This window comes from Hyperoodon ampullatus (assembly GCF_949752795.1).
Source record: "Hyperoodon ampullatus genome assembly, chromosome: 2".
NCBI lineage: Eukaryota > Metazoa > Chordata > Mammalia > Artiodactyla > Ziphiidae > Hyperoodon > Hyperoodon ampullatus.
In genome coordinates, this window is record NC_136915.1 from 59,313,886 (window position 1) to 59,335,885 (window position 22,000).

At 44.3% G+C, this 22,000-nt stretch overlaps 1 protein-coding gene across 2 annotated transcripts in view; it reads right to left on the reverse strand.

The window, feature by feature from the left end:
- Positions 1 to 1,576: 1,576 nt before the first annotated feature.
- GNG12 (G protein subunit gamma 12) overlaps positions 1,577 to 22,000 on the reverse strand; it is a 128,368-nt gene continuing 107,944 nt past the window's right edge. The window contains exons 1-3 of one of the 2 annotated variants that reach the window (XM_079696903.1): positions 5,302 to 5,395; positions 4,373 to 4,490; positions 1,577 to 2,238 (exon numbers count right to left, since the gene is read on the reverse strand). In XM_079696903.1, coding sequence (XP_079553029.1) covers positions 2,113 to 2,238; positions 4,373 to 4,465 — 219 coding nt within the window. In that variant the 5' untranslated portion in view covers positions 4,466 to 4,490; positions 5,302 to 5,395 and the 3' untranslated portion in view covers positions 1,577 to 2,112. Of the gene's footprint in view, positions 2,239 to 4,372; positions 4,491 to 5,301; positions 5,396 to 22,000 lie in introns of those variants that run through there. The other variant, XM_079696902.1, reaches the window with a different exon arrangement.

Below are 22,000 nucleotides of genomic sequence, written 5' to 3' on the forward strand. Positions count from 1 at the left end.
TGTTTTAGTACTAAAGAATAAACTATGCTTGCTACCAAAAATGTGTACATAGCAGTATAATAAAAGTAATTTCATGAAAATATTTTGTAACAAGCTACATTATAAATATTTAAAGAAACATGGTAAAAATCAGAGTGAAAATAAGATTAGTGTTCTGAAACTATCAGTAGAAAAATATACTTATAAAAAAAAGAATGTCTCATTAGGTGAAGCTGTAAATGTAAAGTTGTCTTATTAATGTACATTTCAAATATCACCTTTTGAAAGGAAAAACCGTTCTCTCTCCAACAGGTGCCTATAATTTACTTGGAAACTGGGCGTTTTGCAGAACTAAGCGTAGATGACAAGAGGGTAACAGCGGTGGCGTGATTTCCACATGGTCCTGGAAGAGTGAGGGCCGTTCACAATGCTGAACAGGCAGGTGACTTGGAGAAATACGGAATATATTTGAGCAGTTTGGAAAAAAACAGTACTGCATTTGTTCACTCACAATTAGCATAATAGTCAAAGCTCAGACATTAAATTTTAAAAGGGGCTTGCACTGCAGAACTTGAACAGAACTAGGGAAAACCTTTGTAAATAATTCCTTCTTGGGGAGGAATCCTTTTTGAGAATATTTTAAATCGTTCATTAGTAGTTGTTTTTAATGAACTGAAGCTGAATTAAAATATCAAAGGTCTAGTGTATGGTTTGGGCCCATAAATAAGCATTTAAAAAGACCCTCTCTTCCTCTTTGATAAAGTTAAGGTACCCTCTGGCCACAAGAGATGCCTTCTTTTGGCATCCCCACTGGAAATTCTGAGGATGTGTGGCAGCACCATCATGCCCAGAGGAAAATCAAGGCGCCCAACACCCAGCTGCTGGAACCATGGGCCCAGGTAGCGAACCACTGGATCCCAGCCTCTCTCAGATGGTGCGAGGACAAGCTAGGGATGACGATGACGTTGCAGATATCTGAAAAGAGCTTAAGGAAGTAAGTGTCTGATACCTCTACGTTCTTTCTGTATATATGTTTCTTCCCCATGATGATCTGCCCACTTGGGGCTGGGAGGTGAACGTTACCTCTGAGCACATGTTCTGGCGGCAGAGGAAAGATAGAGGGGAGGCAGAGAAAGTGAGCTAAATCACCAAGTTGGGCCAAGGAGAGCAGCTGTTTTTCACGCATTCCTGCTCCTCTCTTGGCCCGGCTCACGGCTGCTCTGTCTCCCTCCCGTCGTTAGAGTGGAAATTTCGGAGGTGTCTACCCCTGCTCCAGAGAACGTGAGCCCCGGGGCACAGCTGCCCAGGGTACTCCCCAAGGGCCTCCTCCCCTTTTCTAGACACAGGATCACTGAAGCCCGAAAGCCCTTGGTGAATTAATACTCATATCATAAAAGGGCTTTTAGTTCAGTTTTTAAATTTTAATTGGCACAATTTAGTGTAGCCTAAGAGGTCGGTAAGATTTCAAGAGGAGAGAGATGACTTCATTACTCAATTACAATGAATGCAGTCTTTAGGGTGTTCTTTACTTTTTGTACAATAACTATAAGAAAAGAATTTAATTCTACCCACACACAGCTCAAGATAAAGGTATAACTTCTTCTGGAGTTGAACTGATGGTCTGGAGAGACAGACATTTTTAATAGGGAAATAAGCTTTGAGATGTGTATATACAAATACACATATATATATACACAAAACACTCCTCACCCACGTATACTGTACAGATTGGCATAACCCTATCAAGAACATACTATGATAGAAAGGCTTTAGGACAAGTTATTCTTGGCATTTTAATCGAGACGAGTCCTTAGGTAATTTAGGTCTTAACTGGATCATTCACATATTTGTTTTTTTAAAAGGCCAGACCAACTTTCCTTCAGCAGTAACCCAATATGACACCAGAGTTAACAAATGGAAAACAAGATTGTTATTCTGTATTAATTCATTAAAGGGCATTTTAGAGAAAGAACAACTCGGAAAACAAAGACTTCAGAGTCCATGATTCCAAGTTAGTTAAGAGCATTTTAGTTATTAGCAGTGGTTACCAAATAAGCCGAAGGTCAATCTTTTCAAGGAGCTGCTCATCATTTGCTTTGTTGAGAAGAGGGGAGGAACCACTTCACTACTCGTCTATAAGATGATGCAGGTCTTTTTATCCTTGAAAGGGTTTTCTGAAGTTGGTATCCCCATCAGCAGAGGGTCATTCCTCGCATGCTCCTCGCAGTAGGACATGAGGTCCGCTGATGCCTTTGAAACCTGGTGTGCAGACAGACCAAAGCAAACAAAGAAGATATTTACAGGATACAACTAGAGATGATCATACTAAGTGAAGTAAGTCAGACAGACACATACCGTATGATATCACTTATATGTGGAATCTAAAATATGGCACAAATGAGCCTATCTACAAAACAAACAGACTCATAGACATAGAGAACAGACTTGTGGTTGTCAAGGGGGAGGCGGGGAGGGAGAGGGATGGACTGTGAGTTTGGGGTTGGTAGATGCAAACTACTATATAGGTTGGAGAAACAACAAGGTCCTACTGTATAGCACAGGGGACTATATTCAGTATCCTGTGATAAACCATAATGGAAAAGAATATATAAAAAAAGAATGTCTATATGTGTATAACTGAGTCATTTTGCTGTAGAGCAGAGATTGGCACAAAACTGTAAATCAACTATGCTTCAATAAAAAAAAATTAAAAAAAAAAGAAAATATTCACAAACTCGATAGGTATTTGAATGCTAACCCACTGGGTGGAAGACTGTTGGAGAACAGGATAACCAAAGTATCACTTCCAGATTATTTGTTACTTAAAGAGAGAAAATGTACTTCTAAATGGAGAAATCTGGCAGATAAGGCCTTCCTTAACCAAGTGATCAAACTGACATCAGATGTCCCTTGGAGTGAGTGCAGAAGACTCGCCACCAGCCAGCTAGTATTTCTGTCCAAACTTTTAGCCTGAATTTGATCGTCAGCAAACAATCCCATCTAAAGTGAGGGCCATTCTGAAAAGTGAGTGGCCTGGAATCTTCGAAATTGGACTATGTGTTAGATACTATTAGCAGCTGATCTGAATGTAATCATTGTACTGTGGTTATGTAGAAGAATGCCCTTATACTTAGGAGACAGATGGTGAAGTATTAGGGGTGATGCGTCACGATGTTTGCAAATAACTTTCAACAAATTTAAAGAAAAAATTATGTCAGTTTTGTGAGTGTGTGTGTGTGTAGAGACAGAGAGAAAACAAGTGGGGTAAAATGCTAATAATTGGTGAATCTTGGTAAACGGTATATGGGTGTTTGTTGTTACAACTCTTCCACAGGTTTGAAATTTCTCAAAATAAAAAGTTGGGGGGGGAGGGGAAAAAGAAAAGTGTCTGTGATTCAAAGGAAGGTTGTATCTTAGTTTCTATCCAATAACCAATCGATTAGAATGCAGAACAGAGTTAAAGAACCGAATTATGTGCTCGGAGCCAAAACTCAGAATAGAGCCAAATTCTAGTAGAGCTTCAAGATTTACTGTTAAAGATTGGGCTTGGAGGAATAAAAAGAGGGACAAAGCCAGCATGGGAAGATGCAGTACCTTACTTTGGCATGAGTTAAAAATGTAAATACCACACCCTGTTCAGAAGTCTGGGTGGGAGACCCATTAGAATAATCAGATCAGTGTCCTCAGGCCAGGGGCACAGGCAGCCTCCTGTTTTGAAGACAGGTGACTATCTCTAGGCCCAGAGGAATTTATCAGGTGACTGCTTCAGTATCTAGGAAACGGCCATTACAACATTCCAAGGCACTCACTGCCTAGCCCTCTCTGAGGGTCTGGGGGAAAAAGACTTCAAAGTCAGGTGACCCAACAAATGCCTTCTGGTTTCCTCCAGATCTCAACTAAGGCTGATACTTACCCGGGGTTGCAGACTGTGGTTGTCAAAGTCCGCACACACTGAAAAACCCACCTTCTCCTAAAAAGGACACCTGGGTGTTGACTTATGCAAGGCCACCTTGGCTGCACTGATAACTCTAGAACACTTCATGCATTCCAGAGGGGTGACGAGGGTGTTTATAAAGTCCACCTGGAAGCCCTGTCCCGAGGGAGAACACAATGACAGAGGGCTCGACCATGTGCGCTCAGGGAAGGCAGGTCCTCAGGAAATCCTGTCACGGGCTTCAGGTTTTCGGTCCACACAGAGAGCCTCACTCAGACACTGGCTCGCCAGTGCTACGTTGAAATGAAAGTTAAGATTCGGAGACTCTCAGCTGGCTCGGGGAACATCCTGGCACCTGGCCCAATTACATGGCATCCACCTTCTCAGAAATGTGGCCCAGCCTTGGGAGGGCAGAGGGAGCCGGTCAGAAAACACGTCTGACCCACTCAAGGCTCTTACCTTTATTCTTTCGATGGAGGCTTCCATTCTCAACTGCTGCACAGTCCTTCTTGCCTGGGCGATGTTGTTGGTGCTGGCTGTCTTGCTCGACATCTTCAGTTACGGTTTCACCTGAAATCTGAAGAGAACTTTTTTTTCAAAGGTGAAGAACAGTCATCTTTAAGTTGCTTAGACATTCATAATGCTTTGAGGGGAAAAGGATGCATTCCCGGTCACCACAGCCTCTTGGAGGCTGCTACCACAAAGCCCCTCAGCAATGGGAGTGGCGGCCTCAGTTTCTAAGCTTGTAATCCTTTTGAGCACCTTCATGAATCTTTCGTCTGCAGAAACCCAGTACTAGTAGTTTAATCCATGCGCCCCACATACAGCATAAAGTAGCATTTTCTAAGGGGAAACAAACACACACAGACATCTGTGGTAGTTACCAGGCCTCCAGCCAACGTGGGCCACGCACCACGTGCAGGTTAACATTACTGCCCTGTACGTTAATAGAAGGTTTGATTTCATTTCGTTTTGGCTCTCTTACCCAACTATTACACCGATACAAATCCTGGCAACAGAAAAGGGCAGAAGAGAGTGCTTCTGGAGAACTCTGCACAAAGGGTGCATTTTTAGGTGCTATCAAGATTTGCAGTCGTTTGGAGAAAGTTAGGCAGATAAGGAAGCCTTTATTCAAGAAAAAGTGGGAACCTTTCAGCTGAAAGACTCTCAATGACAGATCCACAGCAAAAGTCACATGGGATACAGCCTCAAGCCTGAAATATTTAATGGAATTACATCAGCACCTCCCCCCTGCCCCACCCCTTTGACCTCTCTGGCTTCAGCCTGGTGGCCAGGGCACTGGCCAATCCCACACCCCCATCACATGTTCATGGGCCTGCCCTCTGCCTCTCTCTCTCCTGGTGAAAAGCAAAGGAAACATCCCGTACCTTGAGCTTCGACCGGTCTAGTTGCCCAATGGCATAGTCCAAGGGGAAGGCAGGCTGGGGAAAAGCACTGCCTGGTGCCCCTGCCATATATGGCTAAGTTCTCTCTCGGCACGGTGGCACTGGAAGACATCGCAGAGCTGGCAGCCCTGGCAGTTTTATGAGTCAGAGCAGGTGGACAGTAGGTGTGCCTCGCCGGCGCTATGCAAGGGCTCAGCAAAGTCTGAGGGCACCGTGGCGCCAGCAGCAAACACTGGCTGACTCAACCTTCTGGAGGGGCTGCAGGTGCACAAGGCATATCTGCCATAAAGGCTTACACTAGACAAGGCTGCTGAAAACAGCAACCCACAGCTCCTGTGGTGTCCCCCGGAGTTCTTTTTTTTTTTTTTTTTTTTTTTTAACACTGCAAAAATTAATTTATTTTAGTTTTCTGCTTTTTTGCATTTTGGATATAATAAACAGTAAGCATTTGCTGAATGTTTACATATGCTTTAGTAGGTCCTACTGGGTTTATTATTCTGTAACTTTTAATGACTTTATTATAATCTCCTAGATGCAGCATACATAGGCAATATTAAAATACACAAATGTACATTTTTTTTAACATCTTCATTGGAGTATAACCGCTTTACAATGGTGTGTTAGTTTCTGCTGTATAACAAAGTGAATCTGCTGTACATATACATATATCCCCATATCCCCTCCCTCTTTTTTTTTTTTTTTTTTTTTTTTTTTTTTTTTTTTTTTTACAGCTTACCCTTCCCCCTCCCCATATCCTCAAGTCCATTCTCTAGTAGGTCTGTGTCTTTATTCCTGTCTTACCCCTATGTTCTTCATGACCTTTTTTTTTTCTTAAATTCCATATATATGTGTCAGCATACAGTATTTGTCTTTCTCTTTCTGACTTACTTCACTCTGTATGACAGACTCTAGGTCCATCCACCTCATTACAAATAGTTCAATTTCATTTCTTTTTATGGCTGAGTAATATTCCATTGTATGTATGTGCCACATCTTCTTTACCCATTCATCCGATGATGGACACTTAGGTTGTTTCCATCTCCGGGCTATTGTAAATAGGGCTGCTATGAACATTTTGGTACATGTCTCTTTTTGAATTATGGTTTTCTCAGGGTATATGCCCAGTAGTGGGATTGCAGGGTCATATGGTAGTTCTATTTGTAGTTTTTTAAGGAACCTCCATACCGTTCTCCATAGTGGCTGTACCAATTCACATTCCCACCAGCAGTGCAAGAGTGTTCCCTTTTTTCCACACCCTCTCCAGCATTTATTGTTTCTAGATTTTTTGATGATGGCCATTCTGACTGGTGTGAGATGATATCTCATTGTAGTTTTGATTTGCATTTCTCTAATTAGTAAAGATGTTGAGCATCCTTTCATGTGTTTGTTGGCAGTCTGTATATCTTCTGTGGAGAAATGTCTATTTAGGTCTTCTGCCCATTTTTGGATTGGGTTGTTTGTTTTTTTGTTATTGAGCTGCATGAGCTGCTTATAAATTTTGGAGATTAATCCTTTGTCAGTTGCTTCATTTGCAAATATTTTCTCCCATTCTGAGGGTTGTCTTTTGGTCTTGTTTATGGTTTCCTTTGCTGTGCAAAAGCTTTGAAGTTTCATTAGGTCCCATGTGTTTATTTTTGTCTTTATTTCCATTTCTCTAGGAGGTGGGTCAAAAAGGATCTTGCTGTGATTTATGTCATAGAGTGTTCTGCCTATGTTGTCCTCTAAGAGTTTGATAGTGTCTGGCCTTACATTTAGGTCTTTAATCCATTTTGAGCTTATTTTTGTGTATGGTGTTAGGGAGTGATCGAATCTCATACTTTTACATGTCCCTCTCCAGTTTTCCCAACACCACTTATTGAAGAGACTGTCCTTTCTCCACTGTACATTCCTGCCTCCTTTATCAAAGATAAGGTGACCATATGTCCGTGGGTTTATCTCTGGGCTTTCTATCCTGTTCCATTGATCTATCTTTCTGTTTCTGTGCCAGTACCATACTGTCTTGATTACTGCAGCTTTGTAGTATAGTCTGAAGTCAGGGAGCCTGATTCCTCCAGCTCCATTTTTCGTTCTCAAGATTGCTTTGGCTATTCGGGGTCTTTTGTGTTTCCATACAAATTGTGAAATTTTTTGTTCTAGTTCTGTGAAAAATGCCAGTGGTATTTTGATAGGGATTGCATTGAATCTGTAGATTGCTTTGGGTAGTAGAGTCATTTTCACAATGTTGATTCTTCCAATCCAAGAACATGGTACATCTCTCCATCTATTTGTATCATCTTTAATTTCTTTCATCAGTGTCTTATAATTTTCTGCATACAGGTCTTTTGTCTCCTTAGGTAGGTTTATTCCTAGATATTTTATTCTTTTTGTTGCAATGGTAAATGGGAGTGTTTCCTTGATTTCACTTTCAGATTTTTCATCATTAGTATATAGGAATGCCAGAGATTTCTGTGCATTAATTTTGTATCCTGCAACTTTACCAAATTCATTGATTAGCTCTAGTAGTTTTCTGGTAGCATCTTTAGGATTCTCTATGTATAGTATCATGTCATCTGCAAACAGTGACAGCTTTACTTCTTCTTTTCCAATTTGGATTCCTTTTATTTCCTTTTCTTCTCTGATTGCTGTGGCTAAAACTTCCAAAACTATGTTGAATAAGAGTGGTGAGAGTGGGCAACCTTGTCTTGTTCCTGATCTTAGTGGAAATGGTTTCAGTTTTTCACCATTGAGGACGATGCTGGCTGTGGGTTTGTCATATATGGCCTTTATTATGTTGAGGAAAGTTCCCTCTATGCCTACTTTCTGCAGGGTTTTTATCATGAATGGGTGTTGAATTTTGTCGAAAGCTTTCTCTGCATCTATTGAGATGATCATATGGTTTTTCTCCTTCAATTTGTTAATATGGTGTATCACGTTGATTGATTTGCGTATATTGAAGAATCCTTGCATTCCTGGGATAAACCCCACTTGATCATGGTGTATGATCCTTTTAATGTGCTGTTGGATTCTGTTTGCTAGTATTTTGTTGAGGATTTTTGCATCTATGTTCATCAGTGATATTGGCCTGTAGTTTTCTTTCTTTGTGACATCCTTGTCTGGTTTTGGTATCAAGGTGATGGTGGCCTCGTAGAATGAGTTTGGGAGTGTTCCTCCCTCTGCTATATTTTGGAAGAGTTTGAGAAGGATAGGCGTTAGCTCTTCTCTAAATGCTTGATAGAATTCGCCTGTGAAGCCATCTGGTCCTGGGCTTTTGTTTGTTGGAAGATTTTTTATCACAGTTTCAATTTCAGTGCTTGTGATTGGTCTGTTCATATGTTCTATTTCTTCCTGATTCAGTCTTGGCAGGTTGTGCATTTCTAAGAATTTGTCCATTTCTTCCAGGTTGTCCATTTTATTGGCATAGAGTTGCTTATAGTAATCTCTCACGATCTTTTGTATTTCTGCAGTGTCAGTTGTTACTTCTCCTTTTTCATTTCTAATTCTATTGATTTGAGTCTTCTCCCTTTTTTTCTTGATGAGTCTGGCTAATGGGTTATCAATTTTGTTTATCTTCTCAAAGAACCAGCTTTTAGTTTTATTGATCTTTGCTATTGTTTCCTTCATTTCTTTTTCATTTATTTCTGATCTGATTTTTATGATTTCTTTCCTTCTGCTAACTTTGGGATGTTTTTGTTCTTCTTTCTCTAATTGCTTTAGGTGCAAGGTTAGGTTGTTTAGTCGAGATATTTCCTGTTTCTTAAGGTGGGATTGTATTGCTATAAACTTCCCTCTTAGAACTGCTTTTGCTGCATCCCATAGGTTTTGGGTCGTCGTGTCTCCATTGTCATTTGTTTCTAGGTATTTTTTTATTTCCTCTTTGATTTCTTCAGTGATCACTTCGTTATTAAGTAATGTATTGTTTAGCCTCCATGTGTTTGTATTTTTTATAGCTCTTTTCCTGTAATTGATATCTAGTCTCATAGCATTGTGGTCGGAAAAGATACTTGGTACAATTTCAATTTTCTTAAATTTACCAAGGCTTGATTTGTGACCCAAGATATGATCTATCCTGGAGAATGTTCCATGAGCACTTGAGAAAAATGTGTATTCTGTTGTTTTTGGATGGAATGTCCTATAAATATCAATTAAGTCCATCTTGTTTAATGTATCATTTAAAGCTTGTGTTTCCTTATTTATTTTCATTTTGGATGATCTGTCCATTGGTGAAAGTGGGGTGTTAAAGTCCCCTACTATGATTGTGTTACTGTCGATTTCTCCTTTTATGGCTGTTAGTGTTTGCCTTATGTATTGAGGTGCTCCTATGTTGGGTGCATAAATATTTACAATTGTTATATCTTCTTCTTGGATCGATCCCTTGATCATTATGTAGTGTCCTTCTTTGTCTCTTCTAGTAGTCTTTATTTTAAAGTCTATTTTGTCTGATATGAGAATTGCTACTCCAGCTTTCTTTTGGTTTCCATTTGCATGGAATATCTTTTTCCATCCCCTTACTTTCAGTCTGTATGTGTCTCTAGGTCTGAAGTGGGTCTCTTGTAGACAGCATATATATGGGTCTTGTTTTTGTATCCATTCAGCCAATCTGTGTCTTTTGGTGGGAGCGTTTAGTCCATTTACATTTAAGGTAATTATCGATATGTATGTTCCTATTCCCATTTTCTTAATTGTTTTGGGTTCGTTATTGTAGGTCTTTTCCTTCTGTTGTGTTTCTTGCCTAGAGAAGTTCCTTTAGCATTTGTTGTAAAGCTGGTTTGGTGGTGCTGAACTCTCTCAGCTTTTGCTTGTCTGTAAACGTTTTAATTTCTCCATCAAATCTGAATGAGATCCTTGCTGGGTAGAGTAATCTTGGTTGCAGGTTTCTCTCCTTCATCACTTTAATTATGTCCTGCCACTCCCTTCTGGCTTGTAGAGTTTCTGCTGAGAGATCAGCTGTTATCCTGATGGGGATTCCCTTGTGTGTTATTTGTTGTTTTTGCCTTGCTGCTTTTAATATGATTTCTTTGTGTTTAATTTTTGACAGTTTGATTAATATGTGTCTTGGCGTATTTCTCCTTGGATTTATTCTGTATGGGACTCTCTGTGCTTCTTGGACTTGATTAACTATTTCCTTTCCCATATTAGGGAAGTTTTCAACTATAATCTCTTCAAATATTTTCTCAGTCCCTTTCTTTTTCTCTTCTTCTTCTGGAACCCCTATAATTCGAATGTTGGTGCGTTTAATGTTGTCCCAGAGGTCTCTGATATTGTCCTCTGTTCTTTTCATTCTTTTCTCTTTATTTTGCTCTGCATTAGTTATTTCCACTATTTTATCTTCCACCTCACTTATCCGTTCTTCTGCCTCAGTTATTCTGCTATTGATCCCATCTAGAGTATTTTTCATTTCATTTATTGTGTTTTTAATCGATGCTTGATTCATCTTTAGTTCTACTAGGTCCTTGTTAACTGTTTCTTGCATTTTGTCTATTCTATTTCCAAGATTTTGGATCATCTTTACTATCATTATTCTGAATTCTTTTTCAGATAGACTGCCTATTACCTCTTCATTTGTTAGGTCTGGTGGGTTTTTATCTTGCTCCTTCTCCTGCTGTGTGTTTATCTGTCTTCTCATTTTGCTTATGTTACTGTGTTTGGGGTCTCCTTTTTGCCGGCTGCAGGTTCGTAGTTCCTGTTGTTTTTGGTGTCTGTCCCCAGTGGCTAAGGTTGGTTTAGTGGGTTGTGTAGGTTTCCTGGTCGAGGGGACTAGTGCCTGTGTTCTGGTGGATGAGGCTGGATCTTGTCTTTCTGGTGGGCAGGTCCACGTCTGGTGGTGTGTTTTGGGGTGTCTGCAGACTTTTTATGATTTTAGGCCACCTCTCTGCTAATGGGTGGCGTTGTGTTCCTGTCTTGCTAGTTGTTTGGCATAGGGTGTCCAGCACTGTAGCTTGCTGGTCGTTGAGTGAAGCTGGGTGCTGGTGTTGAGATGGAGATCTCTGGAAGATTTTCGCCGTTTGATATTATGTGGAGCTGGGAGGTCTCTTGTGGACCAGTGTCCTGAAGTTGGCTCTCCCACCTCAGAGGCACAGTACTGACTCCTGGCTCCTCAATTTGGGATGATTTGTTGTCTATTCATGTATTCCACAGATGCAGGGTACATCAAGTTGATTGTGGAGCTTTAATCCGCTGCTTCTGAGGCTGCTGGGAGAGGTTTCCCTTTCTCTTCTTTGTTCTCACAGCTCCCGGGTCTCAGCTTTGGATTTGGCCCCGCCTCTGCGTGTAGGTCGCCGGAGGGCGTCTGTTCTTCACTCAGACAGGAAAGGGTTAAAGGAGCAGCCTCTTCGGGAACTCTGGCTCACTCAGGCCGGGCGGGAGGGAGGGGCACGGAGTGCGGGGCGAGCCTGCAGCGGCAGAGGTCGGCGTGACGTTGCACCAGCCCGAGGCGCGCCGTGCGTTCTCCCAGGGAAGCCGCCCCTGGATCCCGGGACCCCGGCAGTGGCGGGCTGCTCAGGCTCCCGGAAGGGCGGTGTGGACAGTGACCTGCGCTCGCACACGGGCTTCTTGGCGGCGGCAGCAGCAGCCCCAGCGTCCCACGCCCGTCACTGGGCTCCGCGCTTTCAGTCGCGACTCGCGCCCGTCTGTGGAGCCCCTTTAAGCAGCGCTCTTAATCCCCTCTCCTCGCGCAGCAGGAAACCAAGAGGGAAGAACAAGTCTCTTGCCTCTTCGGCAGCTCCAGAGTTTTCCCGGACTCCCTCCCGGCTAGCTGTGGCACATTAGCCCCCTTCAGGCTGAGTTCTCGCCGCCAGCCCCAGTCCTCTCCCTGCGCTCTGACCGAAGCCCGAGCCTCAGCTTCCAGCGCCGCCCGCCCCGGCGGGCGAGCAGACAAGCCTCTCGGGCTGGTGAGTGCCGCTCGGCACCGATCCTCTGTGCGGGAATCTCTCCGCTTTGCCCTACCCAGGTATGTGGGGAGTTTCTTGCCTTTTGGGAGGTCTGGGGTCTTCTGCCAGCGTTCAGTAGGTGTTCTGTAGGAGTTGTTCCACGTGTAGCTGTATTTCTGGTGTATCCGTGAGGAGGAAGGTGATCTCCGCGTCTTACTCTTCCGCCATCTTACCCGGAAGTCTCCCCCGGAGTTCTACCGCACTCAGAATGCTTCCGATGGCTGAGTTCAAGGACTTGGGTAGAGCTTGTACCTTCTGAAGTCAGAGGCAGCTTTGGGTCAAATGCCCAAATAAAACTGTGCTTTTGACTGCGTGCAGAACTTTGAAATCCAGCCTAATCAGCAAACTTCATGTTCCTGGTTTGGACCGTACCTCTTCCAGTTACTTAACCTCTGTGAGCCCATGTTTTCTCATTTGTTTTTGAGCATTCAATTCACTGGTGCACATGCAGTGTTTTGCATAGGACCAAGGCACTCCGTACACAGCAGCTGCTGTTGTATTTATCCTTGGGGGCCACACCCAGCACAATGAATGGGAATCCTCTGTGTACCTACCTGCCTCCCCCTGGTCAATGGGCCTCCAAGCGTTTTGACCGACTGGTCTGGGTGGGCTATGGGCATGGGCCCCAGGCAACTCTGCTGCACTCTGGTGTCAGGGCAGAATAGAATGGCTGGAAACAGCCCACTGAGGATTCCCCTAGCATAAGGGAGCCCAAGGTGTGCAGGAAACTGGGAGGAGCCCGTCCTTGTGGGGCAGGGCACGCTGGCCTTGCCTTGGGCGACCCGGTTACAACACACTTCCTGACAAGCTGCCTCCTCCTCAGATTCCGCACTCATCCTGCCCCACCCAAAGGAGAGGCTGAGGGTCTCCTCCCGGTGACTTTGCACACACCCAGCAGTCTGGCCCAGCCCTTCTGTGCTCCCAGCAAGCACCTGTTAACAGAGCCTTTGAAATGGGTCTAAGGCAGCAGGCAGCCTTTCTGCGAATAGTTTGAAGTGCCCTGGTTCACAGCGCGCTGGTCCTCGTTTTATTCCCTGTAGCACGTTAAACTGGGCTCCCCTGCCAGCTGGCGCCGGTTCTGAGGATTGGCCCCTAGCCTTCAGAATGCGAACGTGACACCCTTTCTGAGTGGCCTGTGGTTTCCAGGCTGCACCCTTAGGACTTTGTAAATGTTCCCTTTGCAGGAAAATAACGCCAAGCAGTCTCTTCTTCTCAACCTCTAGGGCATAAAGTTTCCAAGGCCTGTGCAAGTTTTCCTGTAACTGCAGAACATTTCACACACGTATAAGGACTGGGTCAGCCATGGCTCCTCCCACCCGCACAGCTGTAAGCAAATAGTCCACAATTTGGCTTTAGTTATAAAATGCTGGGGTAGGTCCTCCTAAAATTGGTGAGAAACTTTGCATCTGGTACACGGACGACTTACTTCCTGACTGTATTATAGTCACAATTATAAACAGCCAGCAGTTCACAGTTCATGCTTGCCAGCTTGGGGCTCTTACAGCTTTCCCCACTTCTGACATCTGTGTTGTCACCTGCTCCTTCACAGAGAGCCCTCTCCCTATCCCTCAGATAGCTTCCTGCTCCCTTCTGCTGGGGATTCCTCTAGAAGAAGTTGTACACTGGGCCACTGGTAAAGAACATAATTTCTGGGCTTCCCTGGTGGCACAGTGGTTGAGAATCTGCCTGCCAATGCAGGGGACACGGGTTCGAGCCCTGGTCTGGGAAGATCCCACATGCCGCGGAGCAACTGGGCCCGTGAACCACAACTACTGAGCCTGCGCATCTGGAGCCTGTGCTCTGCAACAAGAGAAGTCACGATAGTGAGAGGCCCGCGCACCGCGATGAAGAGTGGCCCCCGCTTGCCCCAACTGGAGAAGGCCCTCGCGCAGAAACGAAGACCCAACACAGCCAAAAATAAAAAACAAACAAAAAAACCCATAATTTCTTATGATAACATGCTTCCAATGGGGAAGTCAAATCAAAATTATGTCGTTTTAACCTAAGGAACCTCTTCAAGGAACTCGGTGGGCTGAGCTGCCTCACGTGTATGAAAGCAGGGTCACGGATGCTTGACGTCTGAGCGGTGGGTGGTGTTTACAGGAGCAGGAGGTCTTGCTGAGGACGTCCTCCCCACTTGCAGCTGCTCTGCATTGCCTCAACAGCTGGGCTGGGGCAGAACCAGACCGAGAGGCTGGGACACAAACATCTCTGAGCCTCTCTGCACCCTCAAGGGGTGTCTTTGGTCTTCCCTCAATGCACGGATGTCTGGCTGTTTGTTTGTGCTACTACTTGGATAAAAAACTTGTGTTATTCTTACTCCAAAAATAGCTTCCAAGACAAACAGCACCCGATGTATAGGACCTTAGAGCGCACACATACTTTCATCTGCATTCGTCTGTGAAGCCTCACTCTCAGCCTGAAAGGTATATTACTTTTTCATCCTTGTTTTATAGATGAGGCAACCAAAATCAGAAAAACTTGCTCCAAGTTAATCCAGCTCACAGCCTTGAACTAGCTTTTAAGCCTCTCCACCCCAGAAGCCACACTTCCTATTGTATCAAGGAAAGGATGCAATTCCAATTAATTTGATTTGCAAACACTCTGGACATCTCTGAACAGTCTACGATGTGGTTCTCATCAAGGGCGACCTTGAAACTCCATGACCTGGAGTTGTGGCCTTGCTGATGGCTTCACGTTTGTGCAACACCCCTTCTGGTGCAGAAGGCATCTGCTTGTCTGTCTAGTGCCCTGGAAGACAGGTCTCCCCTCTCGTATCCATAAGCTAAGTGAGAATGTTCTCGCTGTGGCTATTAGGCAAGGACTGAGGTCAACTTCTGGAGTCACTGGATAACCCACCCAGAAGGGCCCAGGCCTGTGCCTGCCTGTGCAGACACACAGGTTTGATAAAACTCTGGCTATTGCTTCTGCAGCCTTGCTTCCACTTTTACATGTGGCTGAGAGATTTGAATAAACATAAGTAGTATTTAGCTATTCAGATACTTTGCATTGGTTTTAATGCTATTATTCATCTGAATTCTCAGCTTCCTAGAAATTCCTAGGAACAAGATGTCACATAAGGGAAATGTGGGCATTTTAATCTTTGTCTAGAGGGGCCTGAAGCAGGGAGAGGAGGGTGGGGATGGAAAGTGTGTCACAGAGCACACTCTGGGGGGAAGGCACCAGGAAGCCCCAGGATCTGAATCACAAGTCATCATGGCCTTGCCAGTAACTGAATCACTGGAGCGAAGCCAACTTTCTGAGCAAACACACCCCTTGTGGCTGTAATAAAAGAGCAGGCTGCAAAAAAAAAAAAAAAAAAAAAAAAAAAAGACAGCAGGCTACCACTTACCCTCTGATCCTGCCTTCAATTATCAATGTCTTACCCCAGCTCTCTGCCTGCTCCTCATCTGCTAAAGGGGACAGCAGTCTATCTCACAGGCTTGTTGGGAGGACAAACAGGAGCACCTGGCACTGGTGCACCCGGTACACACCGACGTGTAACCAGTGCTGGGCCCCCAGGTTTGTTAATACGATGAAAACCACGTGTTCAGTGGGAAGGGAAAAATTCAGACAGTAAAAGAAGAGTTTCAAGGTAATGTGATCAGGTTGCAACATCTACTGATAGGGTCTTGGCAGGAGTTCAGGGAGTGGAGAGTCAGGCCCCTAAGAACTGGTTTTCTATTCTCATGAACACTTATTATTTTCTATCAGAGCCTGCAGGCTGAATCCAGACTGCAGATGTGTTCGGTTGGGTCCCACAGAGGGTTAACTAAATTGTGTGTGTGTGTGTGTGTGTGTGTGTGTGTGTGAGAGAGAGAGAGAGAGAGAGAGAGAGAGAGGGAGAGAGAGGGAGGGAGGGAGAGAGAGGGAGGGAGGGAGGGAGGGAGGGAAAGAATGTGTGTGTGTTTTAATTGTCAACACTTGAAAAATGAAGAGATTTCACCTCAAAAAGAAAAATTTCTGGAAAAATCAGAAAATCTTACACAAGTGGGCTGGATCTGAGCAGAGGCACACCTGCCAGGCCCTCTATTTGAACTTGTGGCACAGGCTTTACCCTGTGCCTCGGATATTTAGTTCCTGGGCCACGCTCAAGGAGTAGGCCAGGGGACTTGGACTCATCCCTGCCCCTGCCCCTTCCTACCTTTGGCGCCCTGCGCGGGGCCTGTAGCCTATCTAAGCCTCAACTTTCTCATGGGAAAAATGGGGATAATAATACTTTTCTATCTCAAAGGACTGTTAAGGCATCAGATAAAATAAGCATGTGAGTGTAGTAAACACAGAGGACACTCCTGCTGAGCACTTGGTAGCTGCATCCCCTGATCACAGCCCGTGGGAAGCCCTCTGAGCACCCACAGGCCCTGACGTTCTCCTCCCTCCTGGGGTGGGAAAGTAAACTACCTCTCCGGGTGTTATCAGCTGAATTGTATCCCCCCAGAATTCACAAGGTGTAGTCCTAACCCCCACCCCAAACAAAGCTCGCAGGCAATGAGGCCAAGGGTAGTTGAACCTGTGACTGGCTGGCTGCATGTCCTGCCCTGTTCCTGTCCAGTTCCGAGAACACAGAGCGCAAGGAACAAGTTGCTGGCCTAGGGGGATGGAAAATAAGACGGACAGATAAGGAAGGGCTGCACAGAACGGTGGAAGACGTGCTTTGGGGTAGGGAAGAGACAACGAAGTGACAGTGATGTTCCTTTCTAAGAGAAGTATGTGTAGGCTCAGAATCAGCAGAGCGAAAAAGAAAGAGAACAGTTCTCTCTCAAAACCTCAACAGAGCTCTTCCTCTAAGAGCAGATGCTTTTAAACTTGCTAACTCTTTGAAGTCTTTGTCTGCTATCTTTGATTAGTAGATTTTACCTGCCATCCAGGGCACATGTCATTGAATAATGATGATGGTGATGAAGATGTTATTGCTGTTGTTATGATGATAAAATTTAAAAAACTACCACCGCTTACTGAGTACTTAGTATGTGCCAGGTAAGTAAATTCCAAGAATCATTTCATTTAATCTTCTTAGAGATGAATTCTTTCATCATTTCTGCTTTATAGATGAAGCACAGAGAGGTTAAAAAATCTTGCCGAAGATCACACTGATTTACGTAGCAGAGCTGGGACTCAGGGCCACCTGACTCTCAAGGTCATCCTCTCCATCGCCACTCTCTACTGCAGACCTCTGAACATCAAAGACACAAGGAAGCAATCGGGAGAAAGCAAGGCCAAGCGTCAGCCAGAAGCACTGGACAAAGAGGACAAGGCCTCCCTTTAGGGCCTGTTGCTCCTTCAGATAGGTGGTTTCCATGGCAATGACGGTAGAAGTGGGGAGTTCAATGGCCTTGAGAGAAGATCTAAGCGAAGGAGAACTGGTTGCTCTTATGTAAAAGAAGGACTGCCCCAGATTCCAGGCAGGACTACTGCTAAAGACGCAGGATGGTCCCATCAACCTCCTGTGCCCTAGCAAAGCTGGCAGGGAGCCATGAGAATGAGACAATCCTGGGTAATAAATCCAGAGGAGAGAGCTGCATAGCCTGAGCAGCTGGTTCCTAGATTCACTGTGTATCTAGAACACCTGGGGCATTTGTTAAAGAAAATCTGATTCATTATATCTGATGCAGAGCCCGAGAATCTGTATGTACAAGCTTTCTAAAGGATTCCGATATAGGTCCTCCTGAGAAACACCAGTGATGATTATTAGAGTCTCTGCCTCTTGGTTCGACCCATGTTTATTTCTGCCTGGGTCTTAGAACAGGTCAGTTTAAAAGAATGCCACTTCCTACCTATGCTTAACTTTTCAAAGCTCTGAACAAGTCTTGGAAAATTCTAACTCCTTCTAATGACCTTAACCTACAGGATTAACCCTCCTTCAGTTTGAAACAGTTCTTAGCATTTAACATCCTTTGTAACTCAAGTCTAAATGTGTTTTCCTAACAGCTACTTCCTTTTGGAAAGTGCCTCCTCCCTGGCTTCCGAGACGCCAGACCATCGTGTTCTTGCCTGTCTAATGCTATTCCTTTCTACAGCTCTTGTTCCTTCTTCTGAGTTTGGTTTTCTCAGGGGCCCAGTCCTGGAGGGCTGGTGTAGCAAGGTGAACAAGAGCCTTTAGAGTCAGATACATTCGAATCCTGGCTCATCACGGACTACCCCATGTTGTTTCACTTCTCTGACCTTCAGTTCCCTCATCTGTAAAATGGGAAGGGATAATAATAGTACCTACCTAACAGGGTCGTACCAGGAGGATATGAGAGAACATACGTAAATTACTCAGCACCTGCCTGACCTGCAGTGGTCCTCAGTGACGGTAGATGCCTTACCCATAAGGACTTTAGCTAAGACCAACACACTTCGCGTGCATACAGCCCTGACCCTTTACCTTACCTTTACCTTTACCAATGTCTAAATAAAAAAGCCTATTTCAATTTACACTCAAATGCTGCACCGCTGCTTCAAACACAACACACCTAAAACCCGATGCAACACAGCCGCCTGCCCCCAATCTTTCTCATGTCCCTTTCTCAATGAGTGACACCACCATTGTCCTGGTCACAAGGCATCCTTTTGCATTAGCCCTCCTTCCAATTCCTAAAATCAAGCTTTGTCCAATAGAAATGTGAGCCACATATGTGAGGTTAAATTTTCTAGTAGCCACATGAAAAAAATTAAAAAGTGAAATTAATATATTTTATTTAGCCCAATATGACCAAAATTAAAATGTAAATCAATGTTAAAAAATCGAGATATTTTATTCTTTTTGGTACTAAATCTTTGAAGCTCAGCGTGCATTTTGCACTTACGGCACATCTTGATTTGGATGAGCCACATTTCAAGTGCTCAGCAGTCACAGCGGCCTTACTGAACAGTGTAACCTTAGACTCTGGCACTTTCTAAATTCTTTTGATTCCTACTTTGACAAACCCCACATTTAAATTTTTCCCCATTTTCTGGTCTTGGCTCCCAGCACCTCAAGTTAGGGCTATTGCAACAGCCTCATAACCACTTATGTCCCTTATTTTCCTCCAGTCTAATGTATCCTGACGAGCATATGCTCAGATAAAGTACCATTTTCAGTTTATTTCTCTCTGGCTCAAAAAAGTTCCAGGGATTCGCCAGGAACTCCAGAAAAAGTCCAAAGGGCTCAGCTTTGCAGTCAAGATCCTCCCTAGTATTCTGGCCCCATAATAAAAATCCTAATCATAAAAGCAGCTTATTGCTACATAGAGCTTACACCAGACACCAGCCTATGTGCCAATCACTGTCAATACATTATCCTACTGAATCCTCACAATCACCCTGTGAGAAATTCTATGTATTTTCCTCCCCATTTTATAAATGAAGAAACTGAGGCACAGAGGGGTTTAATATGTACCTAGCGTCAAACAGCTAGCAAGCTGCTTGGCTGGGATTTGAGCCCAGGCAGTCTGACTCCAGGGTCCCAGCTGGAACCTTGCCTGCTGTAGCCTCAGGGGGCTGTCACCCCATCCTCTGGCTTTGTGGGCTGCGTTTTCAAGTCCCATCTGCAAATCTCCACCCAAGTTCTCAGGCTGCTTCTCTTGGCCAGTTTAAATTCTCTCTTCTTTTAGGCTAGTTCACATTTTTAACTCTTCCAGGAAGGGCTCCCTAACTATCAATACTTTTGCTTACAGTGACTAATTCCCCTTACGAATTCTTGCTATATGCTTGAAGCTCAGGGGTTGCAAGGACCCCTAAGGGATGGCCCATGAATGAGATGGAGAGGCAGGGGGAGATGTGAATGAAGCCCCTAAAATTGCATGCAAAATTCGGTTGTGTGCCTATGTTTATTTTTTCTGAAGTGAGGATTTATAGCTATCATCAAGCTCTCAGAAAGGGTCCACGACACCATTTATTTATTTCAATGCTTAACTGTATGTTATTTAATGCTTATTGTTATGTAACTGACTTTGTGTGTGAAAATCGTCTTCCCACTAAACTGTGGGAAGTTTAGCTCAATAATAACAGTATAGCAAGTACATTTATTCATTACTTACTATGTGCCAGCTACTATGTTAAGTACTCTCTACAGATAATACTTCACTTAATACTGCCTGCAACTATAAGAGGTTGCATTTATTATACCTATTGAGACTGAAGCTCAGGAAGGTTAAATAATTTGCCAAGATCAGACAGCTAGAAAGTGGTAGAAACAGGATTTGAACCCAGAACTCTCCTACTTCAAAGCCACGCCCTTAACCAGGCAGGTGCATTTTCCATGCCATCTTCTCTCTCATATTGACTAATGCAGAGAATGGGGCCTCAATAAATACCTGGGTTAGCTTAAGACACTCAATATGGCAACCAATACAACACATCAACCAGTGTGAACCTATCACCCTGGGGTGTTAATGTGTACAGTGTTTGTCTTCTTAGAAACAGGATACAGCTTGCTGCTCCTTCCCCCATGTACCCTGCAAAATACTGCCTGTTCCAAGCCAAAGGTTATGCTTCACAGCTCTGAGGAGCTGGGCTGGAGTCCTTGGGACTCCGATGCACCTGATCAGGGCCAGTTTCTGGGACTGTGAACATTTAGCTCCAGCGTGGGCTGGCCACTTGCATGCTGCCCAGGTTCTGAGGGCAATGCTGCTCTGCACCCCCATACTGTGCCCCAAACAGGTTCACAGCCAGTGGAGGCAGGCCGAGGGAGCAGCTCTCTGACATGCACTGCAGAGGTGCAGGGTCCAGCGCCCCCAACCATGTATGCCGAGCTAGGGTCCAGCCATGCAGAGGCACGTGTTTACCATCAAGACTGAGAGTGACCTTTACAAACAAGTTTTACTCTCTACCTAGCATAGTGAGACTGGCTGAGAAATGATTTGCTCATATCTGTGTGGCTGGCTGAGGACAGCTGCATGTCCCATTTGTTTATTCATGAATGAATAAATAAATGAATGGATGAATTCCACAACTATTTAATACTGAAGACAAAGGCTGACACTAACAGAGTGCTTTTCCTGTGCCAGGCACTGTGTTCAGGGCTTTATGTAAAGTTATTTTACTTACTCTTTACAGCATCTCTGAAAAAGAAATTACTATTATTTCATTAACTAGTTTTGAAAAGAATATATGTGCATAGTCAAAATTTTAAACAGTCGAAAAGTGTAGGCAACAAAAACTAGCTGTCCTTCTAGTCTAGACTTCCCAAGGTAATCACTGTTACCAGTTTCTTGTGCTTCCTTCTGAAGACATCACACATACACAAACGTGATTACCCACATATCTGTTCCAAAAAATACAAATGGGAGCATCTCATGCATTGCTCTGTACCCTGTTTTTTTATTTGAACTATATATTTGGGGGTTTTGGTGAAGGTGGTGTCATTAACCCATCTTCCAGATGAGGAAACTGAAGCTCTCCAGGGCTGAAATCAATCCTGGTGTTCCTAGCCATCACTGCACACATTGCATCTGTCTGCAGGTTCTACAGGAGAAGTTTGCTGGGGCTGGAGAGAGGAAGTGGGAATGACCAGAGAAGCAGAAGACTGAATTCCTGCCTTCAAAGGGCTCACTGATTTGGGGAGCAAACGATGCTATATGACGCGAGGAAGCCCCCTGGAACAGTGCTTCTCTATCTCTGAGTTTCTCAGTCAGTAGGTCTGGGCTGGGGGGAGAACTTGCATTTGTGCGAAGTTTCCGGTGAGGCTGACGTTGCTGGTGTGGTGTGGAGCCCGCTTGTGGAGGAGCAGAGATCTAGGGGTTCCCATCTGGAGTCGTCCCCACCCTCTGGCTCCTTCCCTGCACAGACACTGAGCACCTTGGGGTGCAAGGAAA